At 37.9% G+C, this 11,160-nt stretch overlaps 1 protein-coding gene across 1 annotated transcript; it reads left to right on the forward strand.

Moving 5' to 3' along the window:
- Positions 1-9,473: 9,473 nt before the first annotated feature.
- LOC137839344 (uncharacterized) lies at positions 9,474-10,004 on the forward strand. The gene has a single exon (XM_068648463.1). It carries the CDS (start codon positions 9,474-9,476, stop codon positions 10,002-10,004), a length of 531 nt encoding a protein of 176 aa, XP_068504564.1.
- The last annotated feature ends 1,156 nt before the right edge of the window (positions 10,005-11,160 follow it).

The following is an 11,160-nucleotide window of genomic DNA, read 5'->3' on the forward strand; positions in this document are numbered from 1 at the left end:
AGATCAAGTAAGTGTTTTGTATGAGAGTGTGATATATTGATAAAATCGTACCTTATTCTTGTGTAATCATGTTTATTTATAGTGTTTTTAATGGACTATCTCGTTTATGGGCCATATTTAATGTATATCTTTGCTAAAATGACATTACCTGATTTGTCGTGTATCTCCTTATTTTACCTTGGTGCATTAACTCTATGCGGTCGAGCGGCCTTCGATACTGGGGGACGTGGTTCATTCAGTCCCGATCGATACACTTGTCCCCCAGGCTCAAGTTCCAGAAGAGTCTAGACGTGACCATTTGGTGTCTCGAGGTTGACAGTGGCAGTTTTGATCATTAATGGTTGCAATGTCAATGGTGATTAGACGTATGTTTCTCAATGTTTCGTTTGAGTTTAACTTAATTTTCGATTTGGGAGATCTACTGGTTCAGTTGGCCATGCTGAGTTCAATCATTTAAACTCGTTGGATTAGAGTAGATCCTTACGATTGAGAGGAGGACGATGTTTCACTCTCTCATGGTAGGACCTTTATAAATAATGGTTCATTTGAAAGTTTTTTACGCTTTGCTTATTCTCTCTAACTCTGAACACTAAGTGATATTTTGAGTGTCGAGCTATGGCAAGGTGTTTTCCACTTTCTTCTAAAGGTTAGTCATGTCTTCTTTTGAGCCTTTGCCTTCATCTCTTCTACATCCTCTAGGGGAATTCTTACCGTTCTGAGTGAAGTTAGGATAGAATTAGCTGGTTCCAGTCGGGTAGTCAACCTTGCTAGTCGACCGCCTCGTAATCCAGGTTATGAGTGGGTTGATCCTTGCGTGGTTGACCAGATGATAGATATCAAGTTAGAGAGGATTTTACTAATGGAGGAAGAGGCCATCCACCCAAACATTTAAAGTTCTTCCTTCTAGTCTTCTCAAAAATTAAAGAAGAATTAAGTAAAGAGATGATCAAGCCCAAAGCCAACAAAAAGACTACAAGCATTCAAGAATGGGCTCCAATTAATATCTTTCTTTATAATTTCTTTTGTATAAATTTGTAGAACATATAGGAGTAGTGTTTAGGAAGGTGCTAATAGGGAAACCAAAAAGACACCTCTTTTGTAAGTACCTTAGGCGTTAGTTTTTTAGGAAAGAGCTAGAAGAAGTGACTTTTCCTTCTCTTGCTCATTTAGGCGCCAATTTAGGAATAGGCTAGAAGGTGACTCTTCAAATGTTCCTTCCCTTATACTCTTGGCCGGTCTTATGTCTCTATATAAAGCCATGAAAGGCACCTTCAATAATCGAATTGATATTTTGAGTAAAGAACCTCTCCCAAATTGGTGAGTGATTGAGAGAGACTTGTGTCTTCTCCTCTTCTAGTCTTATCTTGAGTGCATTCTTGGAACCTCAACTGGCGGCATCTACACTCATCTTGAAGCCTTGCATCCTTCAAGTGGCGTGCACATCTACAAGGACTCCAACCACATAAGTTTCCTATTTCGTTTCATCTTCTTCATCCATTTTCACTCCAAAACAAATCTTAAAACATGTCTTTGATGTTTCTATCCATTTCAATCGGTAGAACTTGCTTGTTTTGTGTTTCTATTCGGTAGTTCTTCTTAGTTTTCTGTTCTTGTGTTTTTATTTGAGTTTCCTTGTGTTTTAATCAGCTCATTTGTGTTCTTTTGTGTTTTAATCGGTTCATATGCCATATTATGGGTTTCTAAGTGAGTTTGGCTTGGTTACTTGTGATTTGGTGAGTTCTTGAATGATAAGAACATTGATCCAATTCTTAGAAAGTGCCTAATCATATTCCAACTCTAGTTGAATCCATAACATGTCCATATTATATCTCTATCATGTTATTGGAATCATATCATGTGGTATCATGAGTCTTAGGTTTGTTCTTATGTGTGTTTGAGTTGTTTTGGCACTTTTAATTCAAGAACTTTACATTCTTGTTGTTACCTTTCTGTTTTAGGTTTATTTTTGAGTATTTCTTGTTGTTTTCTTGTTCTTATTACATTGTGTTTGTGTCATTTTGATTTTTGAATCTCTATTAGTTTTGTCAAAGTCATGTTTCTCCAAAAATGTTATCAATTCTATGTAGTCCTTTTGTTGATAATTTTGGTTTCTTGATTTTGTGTTGAGTACAGATTTATGTGTTTGTTTTCTTGATCCTTTGGTGCCTTTTCTTTTTAGTTTTGAGTTCATACTTGTGTAATAGACCTATACAAGTTCTTAAACATCACTTCTATTATGTCTTTTGAAGTTCTTAATTCTGTTTTTCATTCCAGTTAGGTTTCCTCTGTTTTCTTGAAAACGTGCTGACTATTTCGATTTATTGCAATTTCTTTGCTTACTGGAAATTTCTGAAATTGTGGATTTGAGTTCTTCAAAGTGTTATAAAAAAGTAGAAAAAAGAAGTACATCAAAATTCTCAGTACAAAAAAATGATAAATGAAATACGTCCAGTGTGTAATTTTGGCGAAAAAAATACAGTAATCTAGCAGTGATTTTGCAAAATTTATCACAATTAATTGGCTTACTTTTTTTGTGTAATTCCAGTGCCATTGTTGAGATAAAATCTTGAATTTTTGTGATTTAAATTTCATAATCCAATTTTCATTATACAGTTCCAGATAAATCTGTAAAGTCACACACAGTTTGTTAAAAAAAAATCACAATCCAATTACATACAGTTAATGTTAGAACTAAACTGCAACAGGTGGGACTCGAAGCCAAGTCCCTTGAGAAATGTTCATAGAAGCTTTAACCATTACACAAATCAAGTTTGGTTGTCATGTTATGATTATTATTATATTTATGAGTATGATTATCAATATTAATTTCATTAATAAAATAAAAATTAATAACATTCTTCATATATTTAATATCATCATTATTATTAATATTATTAATATTTTTAATATTATTAATATTTTTAATATTATTAATATTTTTAATATTATTAATATTATTAATATTATTAATATTATTAATATTATTAATATTTTTAATATTATTAATATTTTTAATATTTTTAATATTATTAAATATTTTTAATATTATTAAATATTATTAAGATTATTAAATATTATTAAGATTATTAAATATTATTAAATATTATTAAGATTATTAAATATTATTAATATTATTAATATTATTAATATTATAAATAATGTTAATTTTATATATATTTTTATTAATAGTATTTATATTATTAATGTTTATTATTAATTTTGTTATATTACTAATATCATTAATAATATTATTATTATTAATATAATACTAATTATATTATTTAAATTATTATATTAATATTAATAGTATGTATAAATTAGTTATGATTATTATTATTTATGAATATGAATTATGATTTTATAATTTTTCATATTATATTAATATTTTTAATATTATATATATAATTATTATGATAATAGTTGGTAGGTAATAGAGATCAGTGGGTGATAGTTCGTAGGTAATAGAGATTCGTGAGTAATAGTTGGTAGGTAATAAAGATCCGTAGATAAAAGTTGGTAGGTAATAAGATCCGTAGGTAATAGTTGGTAGGTAATGCTGAATTTACCTACGGATTCAGAATCTGTGGGTAATGTCCGTAGGTTTGTTCGTAGGTAATATCCGTAGGTAATGCTGAATTTACCTACGGACTCAAATCCGTGGGTAAAAATCCGTAGATAATACTGATTTTTTTGTAGTTAATCCAGTAGTTCTGTTTTTGTTTTCTTTATCTATTCTAGTGCTTTTCTTTAGGTTTCTTTTGTGTGTCATCCTTTAATTGAGTACCTTATTTTTTCTTGCTTGTCTTTTCTTCACTATTCTTTGAGTTTGTCATATATCTTGTATTCCTTTTGATATAGCCTTTCTTGTTTACACCTTTTCTTGCTTGTCTTTTCTTGTTCTTTAAGTTTTGTGGTGTATTGGCTTTGAGAAAGAGTGCTTTTGCTTTGACATATTTCATTTGAGAGTTACAAGATCTCAAGAGCAGATTGGTTGAGGGAAGTATTCTTTCTTGGAGTGACTTGAGTGACTTTTAATTTTCAGCACATCTCTATAATTGTTCTATTTGCTAACCTTATTTTTCTTAGTATTGTTTGCTATTGTGTTTGCTGTTTTCTTTGTACAATGGATACATATTCAAGTGCTGAATCTTCCAAACCACATTCTACTCATAAGGCTTATGTTCTTAATGAGTTAAAAGAAGCAAAATGAGCCCTTGCTCTCAAAGATGAAGCTATGCAAAAGTTAGAAGAAAGATTAGCACTCAAAGATGATGTTATGCAAAGATTGGAAGAAGATTAGCAAAAGTTGAATTGAAGCAAGAAAGATCTTCACATTCCATTCATGGAAGACATCATTCTCCTAGGCATTCTTCCAAAGATTCTTCCAATGCTCACGGCCATGGAGAAAAAAAGGAGGCATCATCATCATTCCCATGGAGAAAGCCACCACCGTGAACAAAGACATCACCAAGAAGCATTGCCTTATTTTCAAACTGTAAAAGTCCCTAGCTTTAGTGGTGATAGTGATCCTAATGTGTATTTAGATTGGGAGGCTAAATGTGAACAAATTTTTAAAGCATATGAGGTCCATGAAGACCAAAAGGTGAAAATAGCCTCTTTAGAATTCATAGATTATGCCATGAATTGGTGGCATAGTATTGTAATGGACATTGGCTATAACAAGAGACCTCCCATGGACTCTTGGAACGATTTGAAAGATCGTATGCGACTTAGATTCGTGCCACCACACTTTAGGAAAGACCTAATGTTGAAGCTCCAACGGTTTCAACAAGGCACGCTAAGTGTGGATGCTTATTTTAAGGAGTTAGAAACGCTTTTACTTAAAGTAAACATGAAAGAGAGTGAGGAAGCTATGATAGCTAGGTTTGTGAGTGGTCTAAGAAGGGATATTCAAGATATTGTTGAACATCAAGAGTATTCATCTTTGGGATCTTTGGTTCACCTTGCAATGAAGGTTGAATCCCAACTTGCAAAGAAAAATGCTTTTAAAAACTCTTCCAATGATGGCTACTACAACAATTCTTGGAAAAATACAAAAACTTTTTCAAATATTCCTTCTAAAGATTCTTCTTTCAACCCTAAAGAGTCTAAACCTTCTACTTCTACTCATATATCACCAATCAAATCGTCTAGTAAGAAATGTTTTAAATGTTTGGGATATGGTCACATAGCTTCTAATTGCCCTTCTAAAAGGAATATGTTTGTGCATAATGGGGTAGTAGTTAGTGAGCATGATTCCAATTCATCTAGGCATTCTTCACCTTCTAAGCCATCAAGTGAGATTGAGAGCGAAAGTCCTTGTGAAGGTGACTTATTGATGATAAGGCGAATGTTGGGAACAATTCCAAAATCTTTGGATGATACCCAAAGAGAAAATATTTTTCACACCCACTGTCTTATCAACAATAAGTTATGTTCCTTGATTATTGATGGGGGTAGTTGCACTAATGTGGCTAGTACAAGAGTTGTGGAGAAGTTAGCCTTACCCACTATCTCTCATACCAAGCCTTATAAATTGCAATGGTTAAGTACCGAAGGTGAAATCATGGTTAACAAACAAGTCCTCATTAACTTTGCAATAGGAAAGTATAAAGATGAGGTTTTATGTGATGTTGTGCCCATGGAAGCAACTCATCTTCTTTTAGGAAGGCCTTGGCAATATGATAGACATGTTTTGCATGATGGCCTATCCAATACAATGTCTTTTTCCTTCAAAGGGCGCAAGGTTATCTTAAAACCCCTCTCTCCTAAGGAGGTTCATGAGGACAAAATAAAAATGAAAACTAAAAGAGAAAATGAGAAAGCAAAAGAAGTAAGTACTAAATCGAGTCACACCACTTTATCCACTAAATCAATTATGTTGACTCGTGCTATGCCTCGAGTTGAACCTCAAAGGTATTCTTCTTCTTTATCTTTTTCATTACCCATGGTTCCCATTTCACCACCAACTTGGTTAAAGAATGTTAGGGATGATTTTTTCATACATCCTAATGGTTTTCACCATTTAAGGGGACTTTTTCCAAAAAATATCATCATTCCCAAACAATTTTTTTCCAACTTGGTCTGTCTATAGGACCTCCTTTTCTGAACTCCCATTGCTTACACATTCTAAGTCATGTTTGCCTTTCTCTTATTCCACTGTTAATCTTGATAGTAAACTGACTTTGTTATATGCAGGGATTCAGAATTCGTGGACGAATTCTCTCCAACTCGGGGAGCATGATAGATATCAAGTTAGAGAGGATTTTACTAATGGAGGAAGAGGTCATCCACTCAAACATTTAAAGTTCTTCCTTCTAGTCTTCTCAAAAATTAAAGAAGAATTAAGTAAAGAGATGATCAAGCCCAAAGCCAACAAAAAACTACAAGCATTCAAGAATGGGCTCCAATTAATATCTTTCTTTATAATTTCTTTTGTATAAATTTGTAGAACATATAGGAGTAGTGTTTAGGAAGGTGCTAAGAGGGAAACCAAAAAGACACCTCTTTTGTAAGTACCTTAGGCGTTAGTTTTTTAGGAAAGAGCTAGAAGAAGTGACTTTTCCTTCTCTTGCTCATTTAGGCGCCAATTTAGGAATAGGCTAGAAGGTGACTCTTCAAATGTTCCTTCCCTTATACTCTTGGCCGGTCTTATGTCTCTATATAAAGCCATGAAAGGCACCTTCAATAATAGAATTGATATTTTGAGTAAAGAACCTCTCCCAAATTGGTGAGTGATTGAGAGAGACTTGTGTCTTCTCCTCTTCTAGTCTTATCTTGAGTGCATTCTTGGAACCTCAACTGGCGGCATCTACACTCATCTTGAAGCCTTGCATCCTTCAAGTGGCGTGCACATCTCCAAGGACTCCAACCACATAAGTTTCCTATTTCGTTTCATCTTCTTCATCCATTTTCACTCCAAAACAAATCTTAAAACATGTCTTTGATGTTTCTATCCATTTCAATCGGTAGAACTTGCTTGTTTTGTGATTCTATTCGGTAGTTCTTCTTAGTTTGCTGTTCTTGTGTTTTTATTTGAGTTTCCTTGTGTTTTAATCGGCTCATTTGTGTTCTTTTGTGTTTTAATCGGTTCATATGCCATATTATGGGTTTCTAAGTGAGTTTGGCTTGGTTACTTGTGATTTGGTGAGTTCTTGAATGATAAGAACATTGATCCAATTCTTAGAAAGTGCCTAATCATATTCCAACTCTTGTTGAATCCATAACATGTCCATATTATATCTCTATCATGTTATTGGAATCATATCACCAGATTACCCAACTTCAGATTTCTTCTATTTTTGATGAATTTATGACTAGGGTTACTATGTTAAAACCTGACTCATTGCAAGATGTGGTTGCAGCCGATGGTTGCAGTCCTTCTGAACGTGCCTGTCATGGTCGAAAAATGGTCTACAAGACTTTTTTATGTTTATACTTGTCTTTTTATTGACCTTCATATCACCCTTCCTTTCGATGAATTCATAGTGGGGGTCTTTAAGATTCACAACGTAGCCTCGACCCAGCTGTATCTTAACTCTTGGGCAGCCTTACAAGCCTTTAGACTTATTTATGATTTGTTCTGGTTGAGGTCATCCCTTCAATCCTTTCTTTTTATAATAACTCTAGTCCGGATCATCCCGTGGGTTGACTTTCCTTATCAAGTCACCCAGGTAGTATTCTTTTTGCCTCATTTACCTCTTCATATAAAAATTTCAAAGGTAGATACTTTAACTCTTTGTAAAGCCAACAGTAAACCTTATTCTTATGATGTCAAGGAAAAACCAAAATTTCCTTTTTATTGGACTCGGAGATCTGAACAAAGTCTGTCCAAAGGATTCCTATCCTTTGCCGAATATAGATGCCCTGGTGGACAGTGCAGCAGGGTGCAAGTTGTTAACTTTCTTGGACGCCTTCTCAGGGTACAATCAAATTAAGATGCACCCCGTGGATGAAGAAAAGACTGCCTTCATGATGGAGAGATCGTGCTATTGCTACAAGGTGATGCCCTTTGGGCTGAAGAATGCGGGAGCCACGTACCAGAGGCTGATGGATAAGGTGCTTGAGCCAATTCTTGGGAGGAACGTGCAAGTTTATGTTGATGATATGGTCGTGATGTCCCTGGAGAAAGGCCAGCATGTTTCTGACTTAGAAGAGCTGTTCGTTATGATAGCCAAATACAAGCTGAAGCTAAACCCCGAGAAGTGCATTTTCGGCGTGGAGGCGGGAAAGTTTTTAGGGTTTCTCTTGACTTAAAGAGGAATTGAAGCAAATCCTAATAAGTGTGCTGCCATTTTGGCGATAAGGAGCCCTGCTACTGTTAAGGAGGTGCAGCAGCTTACAGGTCGGATGGCCGCACTGTCGCGTTTCGTATCTGCTAGTGGAGAAAGGGGCCACCCGTACTTCCAGTGCTTGAAGAGGAATAATAGGTTTGTCTAGACGAAGGAGTGTGAAGAGGCTTTTGTGAAGCTCAAGGAGTACTTAGCGAGCCCGCCGGTTCTGTGCAAACCTCAAGTGGGAACGCCCCTCAGGTTATATTTTGCCGTAACTGAGAAGGAGCTGAGCGCAGTGCTCGTCCAGGATCAAGATCAAGTCCAGAAACCTATCTATTTTGTTAGGAAGGTGTTGCAGGGACCAGAAGTGAGATATCAGGCCTTGGAGAAAGCAGCGCTGGCGGTTGTGTTTTCGGCGAGAAGGCTGCACCATTACTTCCAGAGCTTTATAGTGTTGGTAATGACTGACTTACCCATCCAGAAGGTTCTAAAGAAACCAAATGTAGCTGGGAGGATGGTAAAATGGGCGGTGGAGTTGTCAGAATTCGACGTCAGGTATGAGCCCCGAGGACCGATCAAGGGGCAAGTCTTCGCTGACTTTGTGGTCGAGCTATCGCTGGGTACTCTCGGTGGATGGGTCGTCCAACCAGTTGGGTAGCGGGGCTGGAGTTATTCTGGAAGGGCCCAACGGTGTGTTGATAGAACAATCTCTGAGGTTTGCCTTCAAAGCCAACAATAATCAAGCGGAGTATGAGGCATTGATCGCCGGTATTTTGCTGGCGAAGGAGATGGGGGCAAAGGTGCTGATGGCCAAGAGTGATTCTTTGTTGATCACTGGGCAGGTGACCGACGAGTTTCAGGCCAAGGATCCGCAGATGGCGGCTTACCTGGAGTATGTGCAGGAGTTAAGGAGGTCCTTTGTTTTGTTCGAAGTGGTGCACGTGCCAAGGGAGCAGAATGCCCGAACTGACTTGCTAGCCAAGCTCGCCAGTTCGGGCAAGGGGGGCAGGCAGAGGACCGTAATACAAGAAACTCTGAAGACACCTCGAGCATTCGTAGCGGACCACCAGGTTCTTCAAGTTTGCAAGTCAATGGGAGGAATGGCGAGGAGTCATAGACCTTTAACTACCGAGACTTTGAGGACGCCGAGAGTTAAAGCCATACCAGATCTACTTTGAGCACCCAGTAGGAGAGACAAAGATGACGCAAATTTGTGCTATCCATGAACCAGATACATGGATAACGCCATACCAACGCTACATGGCAGATAGCGTTCTCCCAGTAGATCCGACGGAAGCCAGAAAGGTAAAGAAGAACTCCAGCAAGTTCACCCTAATCGATGGCGAGTTGTACAGGTTCGGGTTTACACATCCCCTTTTAGTATGTATACATGGAGAAAAGTGCATGAGAATTATGGCTGAGCTCCATGAGGGGATTTGTGGGAGTCACATCGGAGGTCGAGCTATGGCAACAAGAACTCTCCGTGCAGATTATTATTGGCCAACTATGAGGGAAGATTGCAAAAGATACGCTCAGCGTTGCAAGCAATGCCAGCAACACGTCGATTGGCACAAGGCCCCCACAGAAGAGCTAAAGTCAATCTACAGCCCCTGGCCGTTCCATACGTGGGGAATCGATATTCTGGGACCTTTTCCGTTGGCGATCAGGCAAATGAAGTATTTGGTTGTGGCAATCGAGATTTCACGAAGTGGATTGAAGCAGAACCAGTAGCCCAGATCACCGCGCACAAGATTCAGAGTTTCGTGTGGAAGAATATTGTATGTCGTTTTGGTGTGCCCAAGCGTTTGGTATCAGATAATGGGACGTAGTTTGCAAGTCACTTGTTGAAGAAGCTGTGCGAGGATATTGGAACGCAACAGGTGTTTGCTTCTGTGGAGCACCCACAAACGAATGGGCAAGTAGAGTCAGCTAATCGGGTGTTGTTGAGAGGATTGAAGAGGAGGTTGGAGAAGGCAAAGGGGTCTTGGGCGGAAGAGGTTCCCCGTATAGTGTGGGCATACCATACCACTGAGCAATCGGGAACCCATGAAACCCCGTTTAGCTTGGTGTATGGGTGCGATGCGATGATCCCAGTTGAAACCCAGGAAAGCTCGCCGAGATTCCAGAACTTCGTGGCGGAAGACTCAAACGCAGAAAGGAGAATGAACTTGGATTTGCTGGATGAGGTCAGGGAGGAAGCAAGGGTGGAGGCTGAAGCAGTAAAGAGAAGAGTTGAACGCAAGTACAACTCCAGAATGAGACCAAGGCAATTCAGAGATGGCGACCTAGTGATGAGGAAGGCCCACCAGTACGAGATGCAGAACAAATTGTCGCCCAAGTGGACAGGACCGTTTAAAATAACCGAAGCACTCGGGAACGGCGCCTACCGCCTGGAGACGCTGGAAGGAGGGACGATTCCTCGCACTTGGAACGCCACCCATCTCAAGTTTTATTACCGTTAAAAGCATTGTAAGTAGCGATTAGTTTGAACAGTTTAAAGTAGTTTCAGTTAAAATCTAGGCCGAGGTCTACTATAACTTCGTAAGATAATGAAATTTTTTACGTGTTTGATCAACTTCAAAATAGACTCCCTCTCATAGGATACTTATTGTATAACAGTCGTCCACCTGTTGAGTAGATTTTTTCTAGTATGTAGAATTTAAACTACTTTTAGTTTCCTAAGTTTGTTGATCGTGCTTAATTTTATGTTTGTAGGCATAATGGCTCAATCTGACCCCGAAGCCGAAGTGGTAGATATGATGAAGCAACTTCGTTGGCAAGCAGCCAACTAAGAGAGGGGCTCGTTGCAGCTAGTCGGTGGAGGTTCGTCCACCCTTATCATTGACTTGGTGCCTCCCTCTAACGTCGAGGGGCGCCCTTGGAAGCA

This window comes from Phaseolus vulgaris, chromosome 3 (assembly GCF_000499845.2).
Source record: "Phaseolus vulgaris cultivar G19833 chromosome 3, P. vulgaris v2.0, whole genome shotgun sequence".
Lineage (NCBI taxonomy): Eukaryota > Viridiplantae > Streptophyta > Magnoliopsida > Fabales > Fabaceae > Phaseolus > Phaseolus vulgaris.

What these genes read in the sequence shown, in the direction of transcription:
- LOC137839344 (XM_068648463.1), top strand. Translation starts at nt 9,474, where the DNA reads ATGACGCAAATTTGTGCTATCCATGAACCAGATACATGGATAACGCCA.